Raw genomic sequence first — 17,445 nt, forward strand, 5'->3', positions numbered from 1 at the left:
TTTTATCTTGAAACATTTTTCCCCCAAGAATTATTTTCTTATTAAAATCTTATTGATGATCCCGCATTTATTAGTTCTCTTTTTCCTCTTGTCTTTGTGTTGTTATTTCCTGTTTTATTTTGGTGATCCCTGTCCCGTGTGTTTAGAGTTTCAGTTGTGTTTCCATCGTGGAGCGCTGCTCTCAGATGTAACTCTGGCTGTGAAGCTGGATTTGACAAATAAGCGATTAAAGTTTAAGTTTTTAAAACATTTTTTATTGTTTTTACATCAGGAGCCTGTAACCAAGGAAACACCTGCAGGATGTAAACAGTACAAAATAAAGGCACTTAGCTTACAGTTGTGAGCTCCATTAAATAGCTTCTCTTTGCTCTTCTGTACACGTATTTACAGACATGGGACAGTGAAGGAGACGAAACACGCACGCCACGAAGCTGAAAAGAAAACCAAACTGACAGATTTAAAACATTGATGTTAAAAACAGAAAGGAAAATACGACTAAAACACAGGAAGCTGCTCCTTCACAGTAAAACACTCCGTCTGTGTCTGTTTGCGTGCGTCACTGGGAGGAGCTGCGGTCGTTGGCGACGTCCTGCAGGCGGCGCATTAGAGCGTTGGAGTCGGGACAGACGCGTTTGGGCGACGCCCCCTCCTCCAGGGCCATGCCACGCTTCCTGGTCGGAGTCTCTCCGGTGCGGATCATGCTGTTGATCTCCTGGAGACGCTGAAGGGTCAGAGGTCACAGATTAGTGTTCAAAGCTCTGTCGGGCTGAGCTGCACATGCTCAGATTCCTGACTCTTTGATCTCGGAGCTCGTTTATTAAACTGTTTCCTGCAGGGGAGACCATTTTATCGTACTTTCAGGAATCCCTCCATAATCTGACTTCCTGTTTAAAGATGTTAAATAATAACACTTGAATATTGATGAGCTACAGCTAACCTGTGTCCGCGTTCACATGGACCTGTTTAAATAAAGTTAGAGGATGAAGCACCTCGAGACGACCGTTGTTGGGACAGGAAGCTGGTTTTACGCTCACTTTCTCCAGTAAACATCAGAGGAACACTTTATTTTGAAAAGCCAAACTATATCCTGTATAATAAACTGTTTGAACATCATGTGAAGTTATAAACGACGCTCTGACCTTTGCCTGCATCACGAAGCCCAGGTACACCTCAGAGGTACGACAGACTCTCGCTCATTTTTCTAACCGCCGCTGCCGTGCGCAGTTTGAGGCGCCGGCGGGAGAAGCCGAGTGTAAATCGACGACTGAAGGTTTTAAAATCGTGAAAACGTTTCAGACACACGAGGAAAGCAAGAGTTTGGTTTCAGTACGAGAAGAAACAGCGTGGCGTCAATGCGTCGTTACGGATAAAATAGCTGCTGTGAACGTGAGCAGTGACTTGTTTGGGGGCTTACGTTGGGGGGGCTGCTGCAGATGTAGTAGTGAATCTTTTCCCTGGGGGTCATCAGTGAGGGGGCGGAGCCTGCCTTGTGAGGTGAGATGTAGATGGAGTGTTTGCTGGACAGAAGCATCCGGCGGGGAGAGCCGGTCCTCACGGAGGGGTACGGACACAGAGGGGGGGTCTCGACCTGAGCACGAGAAAAACAAAGAGGTCAGGAGAACGATGCTGCCATGGCCAACCGTCAGCCTCCGTCGGCCTCCGTCTGGGCTGTGTTTGTGCTGCTGGAGCCTTTTTAATGACATTTATTGATATTTAAACATCTTGGATTTAAAATGAGTCAAATTTAAATGTTTGGTCCAGAAGTCTCATCATCAGCTTCACAGACACTAAGCTGCTGCATTAATAATCAATAATGTTATTGATCAGCTAAATGGCTCCCAGCTGAGTCCACGTACCCCTGCAGACAGCGAGTTTGGCGAGTATTTCAGAGCGAAGGGCGTCATCTGCTTGATGTACACGTTGTTGTAGAAGTGGATGAGGTCCCCTCGCTCCTCCTCCTGCTCCTCCTCCCCAGCATTGGTGGTGGAGGTGCACGAGGTCTTGTTGGAGGTGTTTGTGGGCGTGGAGGGGGTGCTGCCGGGCTGGGGGGTGGGTAAGGTGCTGCTGGAGCGAATAGGGACCGGGCTGACGTCGCCACCTGCTGGAAGGAAGAACAGAGTAAGAGCACAACGACGGCACCTGAACACAAAGATGGCCGACACTGTCGTGTCCAAATTCATGGGCTGCATCCTCCTGAGGACCCGGCCTTCGCGGTCTACGTGGGCCGGGTCCTCAGAAGGTCGGGTAGGCCGGAAGTAAACGGCTGGGGAAATTGGACGGTCTAGCCTTCTGATTAGCATCACCGCTGTCTCGGTGGAGTTTAATAAACTCGGCCGTCTGCTCCTTGCTATATAAAATATAACAGGACACTGGAGTAAATTCTCGACCGTCTCACACTTCTGTTTAATCAGTTTTCTGTTTGACGTTTATCTAGCTGTGTGAAAACCAAGGAGGAACCCACCCGGGGGATTAATAAATTTTTATTTTATCTAATCTAATCTAATAACTTTAATCTCAGCCAAACCGATTTACTCACGAACAAACAAAACACTGAAAAAAGCCCAACAATAACATTTTAGGTTGTCTCAGTGACTTATATATTACATTTAACCTGAGTAGTGAAAGTCCGCGGTGATCTGAAAATGATGTGCCGGGAGTTGTGCCGTTCTCGGCGGCTTCAGTGACCCTCGAGCTCTCGGCTAGCTATCGAGCTGGTGGGTAACAGACGTCTCCGAAAACGTCGAAGCACTTTTGCAAATATGTGATATCTTGATAAACCGAGCAGATATTTGAAGTTTACACACCCACATTCTCGCCTGAAAATATGTTAAAAGTTTATTTTGTGACCCAGAAAGATTAGTAAGAGTAATTTTAAAACTTAGTAGCGGCCGCCATTGTTGGAAACTGGAGTTTGGCTGGGCCACGCTATGAATTCTGGGATATGGTGGGCCACGAAGGACACACCCTTCAAATTCGGGGAAAAGGAGGACGCATTTGTCGGCTGCATTCGGAGGAGTCTACGAATTTGGACAGCCTTCGGCGCGTTGCTGTGACGTAATCGGTCTACAAATGCGGACTCAGGAGGATGCAGCCCATGAATTTGGACACGACCAGAGTCTGAAATCTCCCCCTGAGCAGGAAACAGGAAGCACATCAGACTGAGTGATGAAACTGCTGACAGCAGGAGCATGTAATTGACGCGAGACACTGATGAACGTCATAAACAGCAGGAAGGGACAATCCGGGTCAGACGTGGGCTGCAAAGCGGCTTGCAGCTGCATAAACAGACGGAGAGACGCAGGTGTGGAGTCTGCAAGCTAACCCTAAGGTTAGCATCGCCATAAAACAACCGGATTCTTCTACAGGAGCTTAAAATGATCTCTGTGAGAAACTGAAGGTTTATAATGCTTTTATAATCGTAACTGAACCAGACCACATGACACGCACGCTAACACGCACGCTAACAATCACCGCTAACACGCACGCTAACACACACCGCTAAGACCCACACTAACACTCACTGCCAACACGCATGTTAACATACACTGCTAACACACATGCTAACACATACCACTAACACACACTGCTAAAACACAGAATAACACACATGGTAACACACACCGCTAACACACACTGCTAAAACACAGAATAACACACACGCTAACACTCACAGCTAACACACACGCTAACACTCACAGCTAACACACACGCTAACACACACCGCTAACACTCACAGCTAACACACAGAATAACACACACCGCTAACACTCACAGCTAACACACACTGCTAAAACACAGAATGACACACACTGCTAAAACACAGAATAACACAGAATAACACACACGCTAACACACACCACTAACACTCACAGCTAACACACACTGCTAAAACTAAGAATAACACACATGCTAACACACACCGCTAACACTCACAGCTAACACACACTGCTAAAACTAAGAATAACACACACGCTAACACACACCACTAACACTCACAGCTAACACACACTGCTAAAACTAAGAATAACACACATGCTAACACACACCGCTAACACTCACAGCTAACACACACTGCTAAAACTAAGAATAACACACACGCTAACACACACCGCTAACACTCACAGCTAACACACAGAATAACACACACCGCTAACACTCACAGCTAACACACACTGCTAAAACACAGAATAACACACACGCTAACACACACTGCTAAAACACAGAATAACACACACGCTAACACACACCGCTAACACTCACAGCTAACACACACTGCTAAAACACAGAATAACACACACGCTAACACACACCGCTAACACACACCGCTAACACACACCGCTAACACTCACCGCTAACACACACTGCTAAAACACAGAATGGCACACACTGCTAAAACACAGAATAACACAGAATAACACACACGCTAACACACACCACTAACACTCACAGCTAACACACACTGCTAAAACTAAGAATAACACACACGCTAACACACACCACTAACACTCACAGCTAACACACACTGCTAAAACTAAGAATAACACACACGTTAACACACACCGCTAACACTCACAGCTAACACACAGAATAACACACACCGCTAACACTCACAGCTAACACACACTGCTAAAACACAGAATAACACACACGCTAACACACACCGCTAACACACACTGCTAAAACACAGAATAACACACACGCTAACACACACCGCTAACACACACTGCTAAAACACAGAATAACACACACGCTAACACACACCACTAACACACACTGCTAAAACACAGAATAACACACACGGTAACACACACCGCTAACACTCACAGCTAACACACGCTGCTAAAACAGAATGACACACACGCTAACACACACCGCTAACGGAGTTGACGTTTCCACACATTTGAACCGACTGAGCATGCTCAGGGAGGTCAACCTCAGGATGAGGTCATGTGTCTGTACCTGCGTCCTGGCTGCCGTCTGTAAGCGGGTTCGGTTTGTTGGTGCTGGAGTGACGCCTCCTCCTCCCTGAGATCAGCACGCTCCTGTAGACCTGAAACACGAACACAGAACATCAGAGAACATCAGCAGCAGCTCGTCACCCCTCGTTTTTCCTCACACAGCGAGCTGGAGGGAGGAAGAGTTCCTTACATTGCTGCTGGCCTGAGGCTGAGAGCGGTAACACTTCATGATGTTCTGGAAGGATCTGTCCTCTTTGGTCACCTGACAGAAGCAAACAGGTCACATGTTACTGGAGCACAGAGCTCACAGAGACGTTCCTCCTGCAGCACCAAGTCAAAGACGAGCAGAAAAGCTGAAAACGAGCGTGCTCAGCTTCCTGTTACCAGAGAGTCAAGAGTTGAGTGACAGTAAAGCTGGAGGCAGAGAGTTAACCCTTCAAAGCTCCTGCAGGTGAGCAGGTGGGATACCTCTGTCCTTTCTGCTTTCATCTCTGGGGTCTGATGGTGCTCAGGTTCAGGTTAAAGGTCACACAGAGCGGGACGCAGCAAACCTGTTGTTAACTGAACTTGCTCTTCTTCTTCGTGAGTCTCTGAACATCTACCTTTATCTCTGAGCTCGTTGTCACGACGATGAGGAACCTGACTGACCTTGGCCATGACGTAGACGGCACACATGAGGAGCTGGTCCAGGTGTCGGTCCATCATCATGTCCGTGCAGTGGACCAGTGAGTACTCGAAGCAGGTCCAGATCTTCCTCCGGAGCTCCGGCGTGATGTCCAGCCGGGCGCACAGGTCTCGGAGGCGGACGCTGGCGAGGTGGTACACCTGGGAGGAAACGCCACAGGTAAACAAATCACATCTACACAGCGGAAGCAGGGCAGCACTGAGCATGTGCACGAGCACGTACCTTCCTGAAGAACAGTGACAGCGAGCCCTTCTTCAGCGCGCCGCCGGCCGGTTTAGGGGCCGGCTTGACGGTGGCTGGTTGGACGGCGATGGTGCCGGCGAGCGCCTGCGCGGGCAGCGGCTGCAGAGCGGCACCAGCCTGTCCTGTCACGCTCACCTGCACCGGGATGAAGGTAATCCCTCCGCTCTCATTGGCTATCCCTGCAGAGAGGTCAAAGGTCAGAGCGTGCCGTTTCTCACCTTCACCTTCGGGCTCGTGTGTTCTGACCCTCACCCTGCACCGGGATGGTCACTGTCTGCCCGTTGTTGGCGGTCACGGTGGCAGTTGCCATAGTGACCACAGTCTGCCCCGCCGGGATGGCCGTGACGATGCTCGCCTGGGTGGGCTTGGCGACCGCAGTGCTGGCGGAGCCACTGGAGGCGAGGCCAGGCTCGCCGTCCACGGGGTCAACAAAGAGACGGCGGCGAGCCGTGCCGGCCGGCGGTGAGCTGTAACGGTCCAACAGGGTGGTGGGGGAGGGGGACACACCTGTAGGAGGAAGAGGAGGGCCAATGAGCTCCAAGAGTTCTTTAGCCGCATCAGAAGTCACACACACACACACACACACAGTGTGCAGGTGTGACAGGTATCAGGTGTGTGACCTTTGAGCGTGCTGCTACTGCTGAGCTCGGCGCCGTGGCTGACCGGAGTGACGGGAACGCTGCCGGAGCTGCTCTCATCCTGCTGCTCCAGGTACTGAGGAGGCATCACCTGAAACACACACACCTGCTGATGAAACACACCTGAAACTTTGTTCAGCCAAACAAGAAGAGGAGAAGCGAGGACGAGACTTTCACGCAGCAGGCGGGACGTTTTTACGGATCAACAGGACCAGAATCAGCTGATCACAGCGAGGCCTCCTGCAGGTTTTATTCACCCCGAGTCAGAAACCAGCAAACATGAAGAAGTAAACGTCTGCAGTTACATTTGACCCCAGGACACACGAACAGAAAGAAGGAAACACTGACACGTATATCATCAAACATGGACGGACCTCCTGGCAGCTGGGGGCGTGGTCTTTGGCCCCACGGAGGCTCTCCCACAGCGGGGAATCGCCAGTCCAGGCCAGACTCTCCAGGACCTGCTCCTCCACCTGGTTCAGGTGCTTCACCACCTCCCGAAACAGACCCTGCTCCGCCCGCACCAGCACCTCAATCACCTGCAGAGACAGACGACAAGCTTTCTTCATCCAACTGTTCATCCATCATCCATCCAAACATCATCCATCCAAACATCATCCATCCAATCATCTGGCGTTTTCTGAAAAACAAACTTTGTTAGGACCTACTTTTTGATGAGGGCGTATTGATACCTTGTAGAAGTGATAGGCAGGCAGCTGGAAGATGCCGAGCACGTTGGGGAAATCTCCAGGAGGTCTGTAGGAGAAGATGACGATCTCCAAGCAGCAGGCGAGCAGAGAGCGGTGGAAGATACCCTGCTCCAGAATACACTGCAACACACACACACACACACAGTGCAGTACCAAATGAAGATGAGGAGCAGCAGAGGGACGTCCTGCTCGCAGGTTTATAATATGAGAGAAATCAGCTGGTTTGGTTTGTTTTGGTCTTTGATCTCTTAAGACAGACACTGAACTGAAGCTATGAACTTTATAAAATGACTTTATCAGTGCACGGCTGCATGTGAGATAATCTGAGAAAAGCTGTAAGTGTGCACCGAGGAGCTCCTCTGAACGGAGCGAGCAGATTCAAACAGGAAGCAGATGAAGCAGTGATGGAGGCTGACATAAAGAAGGATTACTCTGATCTGTGACTCATGCAAAGTTGCTCTGAAAATAGAAATAAGTGTTTGTCCCTCACAGACAGGTCGGCGTCGCCCAGAATCATCTTCTCTCTCTCGATGACTGACTCCAGGATCCTGTAGTAGAGCGCCTCTGCCAGGTGGAAGTACTTCACCGCCATGTCTGCGAGGACAAACGTTACTCGGTCACAGCAGGTCGCTCGTGTGCAGTGGTGCGAGGCGACGTGCATACCTTTGCCCATGGCCCTGCCCCCGTCTGTGGCGCCGTCCTCGTAGTGCTGGGAGAAGACGTCGAACATGTCGTTCAGGCGCCGGCTGATGGCGTTGCTCGGGTCTCTGGCACAGCTCCTGGGCGAAACGAGAGCAGGCGTGTTGAAAGGGTCAGAGTTAAAGACGACGTCAGACATGCTGACACATACCTGAGTGTGTCGGCCAGCTTGGCGCTCGGCCCCTGCTTGGTGCCCGACAGCAGCGTGTGGAGACGCCCCACGCTCTTCATGGCGGAGGAGAGCGGAGACGCCAGGCTGCCCTCCTGCACGTACTTCCTGCCCGTCAGTGGGGTGGAGACCTTCAGAGCCGAGGCCTGGGGGGGGGGGGGGGGGGGGGGGGTGGCATGTTAGCGAGGTGGGAAGCAAAAGCAAACCAATCAGAGAGCGTAAAAGAGGCAAGGTCAGGTCTTACAGCGAGGCTGGTGTGGAGCCTGAAGGTGGCGCTGTCCTGGTTCTCCGCCCCCTCGCACAGGCAGGGCCCCGGGGTGCCAATGTCCTCGCTCGCTCCCTCGCCGGTGAAGATCCTCTCGTCCAGGCTGCCTGTGGCCAAAACGTGCTCCTCGTACAGGCGGCTGAGCGCCAAACTGAGGGCGAATCAGAGCAGAGGGGCGGTCAGCGGCGTCTACGTGCTGTTACCATGACCGTCACCAGGGGGCGGAGTCAGAAACACGTGGGTCTTTAGTTTAGTCCCTGCTACAGGTAAACAGCACCAACTAACCAACACAGAACGACCTTCAAACTTACAGACTGTCTCCAAAGTTCATGGGGTCCAGGAAGCCGGTCAGACTGTCCTCCTTTCCTCGGAGAATCTGCCAACGAACACGAGAGGAAGTTCAGTGTAACGCCAACATAGTTCCTACCTGTACAGGTACGAAGCACCAAACCGACCATCGTCATGTTATTATTCATTTACATTTAATCGTATTAAACTTTAAATGATTTCTGATGTTTGACGTGATTATCATTTATCAGCTCAGTAAGTCAGAGTCTCTGCAGAGCAGACAAACAGCCAGCATGTTAAAGACGCGCTCGCTTTCCTGCACGTGTTCATAAGAAACACCGGGGCTCACACTCAGTCTCAGTTTTCAGTCCCAAGCTGCTCCGACTGTGCTGTGGGCCGGACCATAGTCTTTGCTGGGCTGATTCTGGCCCCCGGGCCTTATGTTTGACCCCTCTGCTTTAACCCAGATCACTAACATGCAGTTTTCCAACAGCCTCACTAACGCCGGGTGTGAAACACACGCCCGTCATTCTTCTTTTACCCGGTGGGGTGGCTCCAAACCAACAGAGGAAACCTCGTCGAGGCTCTCGAGGCCCGGCACCTACTCAGGTGTGTTCACCTGAGTGAAGGTGTGGGAGGAGGTGGCTCACCCTCTTGTGGAAGAGCTTCTTGATGAAGGGTTTCCAGAAGTGCTCTTTGACCCCTTTGGCCTCCAGCACCAGGCCGTCGTGCAGCCGGCACAGCTGCTCCATGAAGCAGAACGGGCCCGAGGACGGCCGGAAGTCCTTGGTGCCGAAGTCCTCAGGAAGCCCTGTGGGACGGAGAGACAGCGTTACCATGGAGACACCACAACACAAACTTCTGTTATTTTTAATCATAACATCATTTAAACTTTCATTCCTCGTGTGTTAACCCCGCAGCGGCCCCAGGAGGATCCACCTCCTCAGAGTCGCACTGATAATATTGATCAGCTCTAATCCTGGTTCTAATCAGAAGAACGAGATTACTGCAGCTGATTCAATCCCAGGATAATAAAATCCTGATCACTGGTCTGTTGGTTCAGTCAGCACGACCTTCTTCCTGTTTAACAGGAAGTTCATTTCATACCTGCAGCAGGTATTTAACCCAAACCTTCAGGAGCGTCTCGTGTCACCCGAGCGGGCTGATCCACGCCCTCCAGCCTCTAAACGTGCACCTTTCTTTAAATGTTAGTTTCATGCTGAAACGCTGGTCATGGATGGAGTGTTTAACGAAGCGGGCGAGCTCCCCGAGTCTGACCTCGCTCAGCTCCAGGGTTGTGCCTGACGGGATCACGTGGTGTTTCGGGGCCTCACGGGGGCGCACAGGAAACCCGACAGGAAGTGAGGGCAGCGCTGACAGAGCCTGCTGCCAGCTCCACCTTTGATTTATTTGAGGTGTGACCCAATGCCGCAGGTGAGCGATAAGCAAGCTTCCTCTGCAGCCGACACGATTTATTCAAAGAGTCGGAGACGTTACTATAGCAACCAAACACTAAACCGAGTGCGAACAACACGTCTGTTAACAGAGGCAGGAACGATGTGTACATCAGCCTCGGGACGCCACCTTTGAACTCGGGGTTCAGCAGGTCCTTCCTGGCGTTGCACAGCAGGGCGTTGGTGAAGACGAGGTCGAGGGCGCACAGCAGCAGGTGGTACGAGTTCACCAGGTCGTCGCTGATCATGGGGAAGTTCCCTGAAAGAAGAAGCAGAAACATCACCGAGGTGCAAACTGGACTCGTTAGCGTGCAGGAGCAGAACCAGAGCCGAGAGCAGGAAGTGAGCTCAAAGCTGCAGAAGAAGAAGAGACTGAAGCTTCACAGTTCTGATTATTTATTATCCCATTTCTGCAGCTCCCAACCCCGACCCAACAATAACACAGAGAAACACCACACACGTGAGCAACAGTGGGAAGGAAAAAACTCCACCTGTCTGTGACGAGCTGTTGTTTGTACCGGGGGGGCGCTGTGACGGACTTCTCTGACATCATTAAACAGGAAGTGCTTACCTTTGGCGTGGACAAACAGCACCCAGCAGAAGTTGAAGACCTCGGTCACGGTGCACGGGTGGCGTCTGCAAAACAAAGAGCGCACATAGGTTACCAGGCAGCGCTGCAGACCCGCCCCCGCCTGGCGACCACACCAACAAACACCAAAGAACTGAATACTGAGCAGTTAGCATGAAGGTGAGGTCAGAGGTCACGGTCCCACCTCTGCTTGCGGCTGCGGTGCACTCGCGGCGGCTCCTCTGACGGCGCCCTGAAGATGGATTTGAAGATGGGGACGTACTTCTTGAAGATGACGGCGGACACGATGAAGTTCCTCTCCAGCTTGTCGGTGCTCTGACGGAAGTCCGGCGGCAGGTCGGCCATGTCCTGCCACTTCTTCATCTTACTGAAGAACTCGATGAGGCTGAGGAGGAGCAGAGGGCGGGGACATGAGAAGCGAGCCGAGCCACAAAGATGACGTAATAAAAACCTTGTGGTCGCCTCTAAACCCTTCACAGAGCGCACATCCTACAGGGTCTATTATTTATTTCTACTTATTTCTATTTTGTGTTTTTGTTTTTAGATCATAAGCTTTGGGAAATAAAATCAGCCACGTTTATGTGAATCTGCTTGATTATTGATGCAGACCAGTTAAAGTGACCGTATCACAAATATCTGAACATAAATCTCATTGTTTGTTTACAGCTTCATGTTATGATCACACAATTAAAGACTTTTTTTAATTTTAATTTTTATTATAGTGATTATTTCCATTTTATTTATTCATCATTTTAAATATTTTGTAACTGATATTATTTTATATATTTAGTTTTCCTGCTTGTTTCCAGCTGTTTGTGTGTCTGAGTGGTTCTCATGTTCCCTCGCGTTCATAGTCTTTTGTCTATTTCCTGTTTTATTTTGAAGGTCTGCCTCTGTTACTGTGCCTGCTGGCCCCGCCCTGATTCTCTTCACCTGGGTTACCTGCCTGGCCGTGTGTCGTTATGTCATCAGTGATTGTGTTTCTGTGGGTGTGAAGGTGGAGAGGGGCGCACCGACCTCATCTCGGAGCAGCGCAGGATTCGGGTCAGAGAGACGTAGTTCCCCTCGGCCGTGCCTTTTCCCACCGTGGGCACGGACGACCTGCAGGCCACGTAGAGGGCGCACGCCAACCAGTGCAGCTCGCTGCCCTGCGACAGGAAACGAGACGACAGGAAGCTTTGCAGACGTTAATGAATAAATATAATTTTTATTTAAAAGACGCAGACGAGGCTGCAGGACGAAGGACGCATCGAGGGACGGACAGCACTCTCATCTCCTTCCCTCTCGTTTCCTTCAGTAGTGAACACTTGCTCCCTGAGCAGAGCGCTCAGGCTGTGACATCGCTCTGTGCCATCGCTCTGTGCCGAGGCTGACCTCCATGATCTGGACCTGAGTCAGCTTCAGGAACCTGAACCTGACTTTGAACCCGTCCTAAGCAGATCTAATGTAAGAATACAAAAATAAGGTTTGACTCCACACAGCCTCCTGTGACTAAAAACACCTGTAAATAACTTCAGGTGTACCCCGCCCCTCAGCCTGTGCCGACAAACCCCGCCCCTCAGGCGTTCCTGGGTATTTAATGGTCACATTCAGTGTACTTAGAGCCATTACTGAAGTAAAATAAACCGTCATACTGCTCAGATCCAAGTACACACAGTACTTAAAGTACTCGTTATGCTGATATTAGTGTAGCACAGTTCTTTATTATTACTGTGTTGAACACCTCGGACTGCTGGGCGGAGCAACATAAACACCACCTTCACCTGATGGAGGAGGAAACACCCTGCATGGCACCGAAGTACTCGAGTAAAAGTATTCAGATACTTGTTGCTGGTAGAAGAACGACAGCGCTACAGTTAAAGAGGCATCCGCCCGCCCCCTGGGGACACGCCCCTGCCCTTGGACACCGAGACCCGTCAGAAACACGTCACAGAGCCACCTGTCCAGGTGAGCGTGCTTACCTCCAGGGTGAAGTTCCTGCTGATGTTCTCGTAGCTCCTCCACGCCTCCCCGCTCGCCTCCTCGTCCATGTTCAGCGCCCTGCAGAGCTCCTCGAACCCGCGGCGCGCTCTCTGCGCGGTTTCGTCCTCGTCGCTCATTTTCACCGCACTGACCGGACAAAGCGCGACCCCGCCGGGCACAGTGGGCCTCCCGCGGCGCGCGGACACGCTATTCACGGGGCTGATGTCCTGAATAACGGCGTTATTACCGAGCACCGGGGCTCCCGGCCTGCGAGGCCATTTAAAAGTCCTTTGACTGACAGATACGCACGCATGCGCGGCTGCCAACCACAGCGTCAAACGTCACGTCTCAGCGTACGTGCTTTAGCGAATAGCACAAACAACGTAGCGGGGCCCCGCCCACTAAAGGTGCGTAGCTGAGCGTGAGTGGGTGGGCCCACCTGTCAATCACACTGGTGCTGCTTCCGGTTGTTTTGTGTTTTTCGCTGGTGTGGCGCTCCGCTCGCCCGGAAGTCCATCTGAAAAACATTAAATTATAACTTTTGTAAAATCTGTGAGCGGTAAAAGGCGGGAAACACAAACCTGTACAAACGTTTAAATGAGCGCCCATCGTTCGGCTCTCATTAATCTGCTGCACAGGTCCTCACAGTGCAGTGAAAGCGAAGGCTGAAACCGCTATCCTGCTGAAGGAAACGGGACAAAGACTCAGCTGTCAGAACAACCCCAGCCAAATAAAGCTGTTCAACCATGACATTAGTGTGTGAAAGGAAAGCAGTCATTATATCTCAGGAGAGTTTGATAGAGTAATACTGCAGTTACCACAAAACTGTGACTGTGGGCAGCAGATTAGACCCTGAGTACATCCTGGCTGTGCTGTAGCACTGTACACACGTCTGCTTTAATAATCAGCTGAGGCCTGAACCACACTCCCTGACTGTGGGTGTGTGGAAATCAGTCAGATGACAGAGATCGTTCACTAAACAGCAGATAGGAGCCCAAACGAGTCATAAAAATAAAGATGTTAGTCAGAGTTATTGCACTTTGTTTATGTGTTGAATTAAATCTCAGATTCTATAAATTGATTGTAGTTTTGTTTACAATCTGGAGATGACTCTACACCTTTAAATATCATCACTAATAAAGTTCAAATGAATCTTAATGAACTTAAACTGTGACTCATGCATTTGTCTCACGGTCCTCAACAAAATTTTATTATCATAAAGTTAATTTACCGTTAATTTGAACACGCAGAACTCACGCACACATTTCTTCACCTCATGCTGGATTTTCTGCCCCGCGATGCATTCAAGTGTTAATTATTGTAAAGTTGTAAATGTTTCGTCTTCTTCTTACAGTGGCTCCTTTCAATAAAGTGTTAAAGACAGAATAACAGAACAATAAACTCACTTAGAGACTGAAGTCATCACTTTAGGAATGTGTCAGAAACTCAGACTCATTATAATGATCTTACCACTGTTTTTTAAAGCTACTGAAAGCTTGCAGCGCTGATATAAACTCCATCTTGAGATGCATCTTTGTCGATTCTCGTTGCATTCTCTCCGTCCAGCTCAGCGGCTCACATCGATGTAGAAACATGGATCTCGTCTGGAGCGACGACCTTGCAGGTCTGTGTCACTCGTTGTTTAACCTCGTCTCCTTCCTGTTCAGCCAGGCCGCACAGACGGAGGTTCCTTCTTCTGTTGTAACGCTCTATCCTAGTCACATGTTGTCACATGTTAAGAATTCTGAAGTCTCCTTCAGATCCTTTCACATGTGTGTGCATCTTGTACTGTCTTTTAAACTCTTCCTTCTTTAAAGTAACAGGAAGTGATTTTCTTGTGTTTTTATGTTGTTTTCTTGGTCTTTTGTCGCCTATTTGAGTGTTGTTTGGTTTTTAAGGTCTGTGGTATGCTAACGCCGGCAAGTTTATCGCCTTATTTCCGTTGATCTTCAGAACTGTAATTTTTCCAACTGTCCTTTAAGGTTCATCTCTATACATCAGGCTGCAGTGTGCTGTTGGTTCCTGAAAGAACTGATTTGTGTCTTTTTAAGGTGAGAAAATTATTTAAAGGTGCTACCCGAACATTCCTCTGACTTTCTCGTTCCCATCTTGCCTGAACCGGACTTGAAACCAGTGACTGAGACCAGAATCTCATCACTGAGGTCAGAGGTCAAGCTGAGCAGGAGACTCATTATCCAGTCAATCTTCAGAGGACTCGCCCCCTGCTGGACAGCAGCGGGACTGCAGGTCGTCAAGGTCAGTGACCGAACTCCTTTAATACACAGCTGCCCACCTCCAGAAAGACCTCAGCTTTCACAGGATGGAGACAAGCCAACCACACACAGCGCCACCTGCAGGGCCTTTTAAGAATTTTCTATCTCTTTGCATTTCTGCTGATCATACTGTTAGATATGTTTCACATGCTGTGGTATGAAATGTGACACAAGGAGGCCGTTTAATGATTTTCTAATAAAGTTTCACTCATCAACTGACTACCTCATTAAAATAATCATCATATTAATCAAAGATTCAAGTAATTTTATTTTTGTTATGCATCATCATGAAGAAAGCTGTGTAAAGTCTCTCCTTCATCCTCAGCTCAGCTTCAGCTTAAAGGACTCTCCTCCTCCTCCAGCTGAGGTGTTGACAGCGCTCTTCCTTGCTCACCTGCAGGAGGCGCCGCTTCCAGCAGAGACGCAGACAGCTGCAGCTTCAGAGGCGGGAGGCGGTCTGCGAGCTCCCACCATGCCCCAGGTAGAGCAGCTGCTGAGGGGAGGGGAGGCCTGCAGGGGATGCTCACCTGGAGGGAGACACCGTACAAACGCCCTGAGACCGCCCGAGGGAGAAAACCTGTTTGCAACATCATCAGCAGTAATGCTAATGATTAAGCAAGCACTTTGGTGACAGTGGGAAGGAAAAACTCCCTTTTAACAGGAAGAAACCTCCAGCAGAACCAGGATCAGGGAGGGGCGGGGCCATCTGCTGTGATTGGTTGGGGCGAGAGAAGGAAGACAGGATAAAGACATGCTGTGGAAGAGAGACAGAGATTAATGACAAGTATGATTCAATGCAGAGAGGTCTATTAACACATGAAGAAGAAACACCCAGTGCATCATGGGAATCCCCCAGCAGCCTACACCTATTGCAGCATCACTAAGGGAGGATTCAGGGTCACCTGGTCCAGCCCTAACTATATGCTTTAGCAAAAAGGAAAGTTTGAAGCCTAATCTTGAAAGTAGAGATAGTGTCTGTCTCCTGAATCCAAACTGGAAGCTGGTTCCACAGAAGAGGGGCCTGAAAACTGAAGGCTCTGCCTCCCATTCTACTTTTAAATACTCTAGGAACAACAAGTAAGCCTGCAGTGTGAGAGCGAAGTGCTCTAATAGGGTGATATGGTACTACAAGGTCATTAAGATAAGATGGGGCCTGATTATTTAAGACCTTGTATGTGAGGAGCAGGATTTTGAATTCTGGATTTAACAGGGAGCCAATGAAAGGAAGCCAAAACAGGAGAAATCTGCTCTCTCTTTCTAGTCCCTGTCAGGACTCTTGCTGCAGCATTTTGGATTAACTGAAGGCTTTTCAGCGAGTTTTTAGGACTTCCTGATAATAATGAATTACAGTCGTCCAGCCTGGAAGTAATAAATGCATGAACTAGTTTTTCAGCGTCACTCTGAGACAGGATATTTCTAATTTTAGAGATGTTGCACAAATGGAAGAAAGCAGTCTTACATATTTGTTTAATATGTGCGTTGAAGGACATGTCCTGGTCAAAAATGACCTGATGATGATGCTGATGATGATTGATGGGTCTGTCTAGCACAAACCCCTCGCTGGAACAATCAGAAAAAATTCTACTACAATGGCAAAAAGCATTGGACACCAGACAGAACTCTTTGTGTGATCTCGTGCACGAGGGAGATGCCTGAGACGAGCGTTGTTCCTGCCGCTCGAACCCCAGTCACTCTCAGTTAGCTCCCCCGCAGCACTGCTCTTTATTGTGGTTACATGAATATGCATAAATTCATTAACATATGACATCTTACATAGGCATACATGTGAACAAAGAGTACCAGTCTGTGTATACGTGTAGGTATGCGTGTGTGTGTGTGTATGTATGTGTGTGCAGGTGTGTGTGTGTATGGGTCAAGATATGACCCTGTGAACGCCTCCTTAAAAAGCCGGTGCCAGGAGTCCAGCAGTCCACCTAAACAAAGGGCTCTTATACTTAAGCAGATACAGAGTAGGTGTCCTCCTATACCATAAATCAGTAAGAGAAGGTCTCTCATGACCTTAGGACGTGTGTGCATGCCAGAACACTCTGGAAGGGACACAGAGTCTTTGCAGACTACTAAGGATCAGACCTCCTATCAATATGCAATCGATTATATAACTCTAAGCATATATGACAATCCAACAATGTAAACCCAACAATGATAGTGATGATGATGATGACGATGATGATGATGATTATGATGATGAGAGTGATGATGATGATGATGATAGTGATGATGACGATGCTGATGATGATGATAGTGATGATGATGATGAGGATAGTGATGATGACGATGATGATGATGATGATAGTGATGATGATGATGAGGATAGTGATGATGACGATGATGATGATGATGATAGTGATGATGACGATGATGATGCTGATGATAGTGATGATGATGATGAGGATAGTGATGATGATGATAGTGATGATGACGATGATGATGCTGATGATAGTGATGATGATGATGAGGATAGTGATGATGACGATGATGATGATGCTGATGA

At 49.2% G+C, this 17,445-nt stretch overlaps 1 protein-coding gene across 2 annotated transcripts; it reads right to left on the reverse strand.

The window, feature by feature from the left end:
• Nucleotides 1–232: 232 nt before the first annotated feature.
• On the reverse strand, nt 233–13,667 carry rbl2 (retinoblastoma-like 2 (p130)). 2 transcript variants are annotated; one of them, XM_063477483.1, is made up of 22 exons: nt 12,660–13,666; nt 11,716–11,846; nt 10,883–11,083; nt 10,681–10,745; nt 10,240–10,368; nt 9,306–9,466; nt 8,679–8,743; nt 8,347–8,518; nt 8,085–8,248; nt 7,898–8,013; nt 7,725–7,828; nt 7,217–7,354; nt 6,899–7,063; nt 6,507–6,615; nt 6,139–6,393; nt 5,866–6,065; nt 5,607–5,783; nt 5,149–5,220; nt 4,960–5,050; nt 1,857–2,101; nt 1,415–1,588; nt 233–721 (listed from the first exon to the last, which is right to left on the reverse strand). In XM_063477483.1, the coding sequence occupies exons 1-22, from the start codon at nt 12,795–12,797 to the stop codon at nt 557–559; spliced, it is 3,237 nt and encodes a 1,078-aa protein (XP_063333553.1). In that variant the 5' UTR covers nt 12,798–13,666; the 3' UTR covers nt 233–556. The 2 variants fall into 2 exon arrangements, with proteins under 2 accessions (XP_063333553.1, XP_063333552.1); XM_063477482.1 differs by having other exon boundaries at nt 7,725–8,013; nt 12,660–13,667.
• Nucleotides 13,668–17,445: the final 3,778 nt, after the last annotated feature.

The sequence above is a fragment of the Pelmatolapia mariae genome, linkage group LG7 (genome assembly GCF_036321145.2).
Source record: "Pelmatolapia mariae isolate MD_Pm_ZW linkage group LG7, Pm_UMD_F_2, whole genome shotgun sequence".
NCBI lineage: Eukaryota > Metazoa > Chordata > Actinopteri > Cichliformes > Cichlidae > Pelmatolapia > Pelmatolapia mariae.

What these genes read in the sequence shown, in the direction of transcription:
- rbl2 (XM_063477482.1), bottom strand. Translation starts at nt 12,797, where the DNA reads ATGAGCGACGAGGACGAAACCGCGCAGAGAGCGCGCCGCGGGTTCGAG. An exon ending in AGAAGCTCTTCCACAAGAGG is followed by an intron (nt 8,744 to 9,305) that starts GTGAGCCACCTC and finishes GTTCGTTGGCAG; the next exon opens with ATTCTCCGAGGAAAGGAGGA. An exon ending in CAAACTCGCTGTCTGCAGGG is followed by an intron (nt 1,589 to 1,856) that starts GTACGTGGACTC and finishes TCTCGTGCTCAG; the next exon opens with GTCGAGACCCCCCCTCTGTG.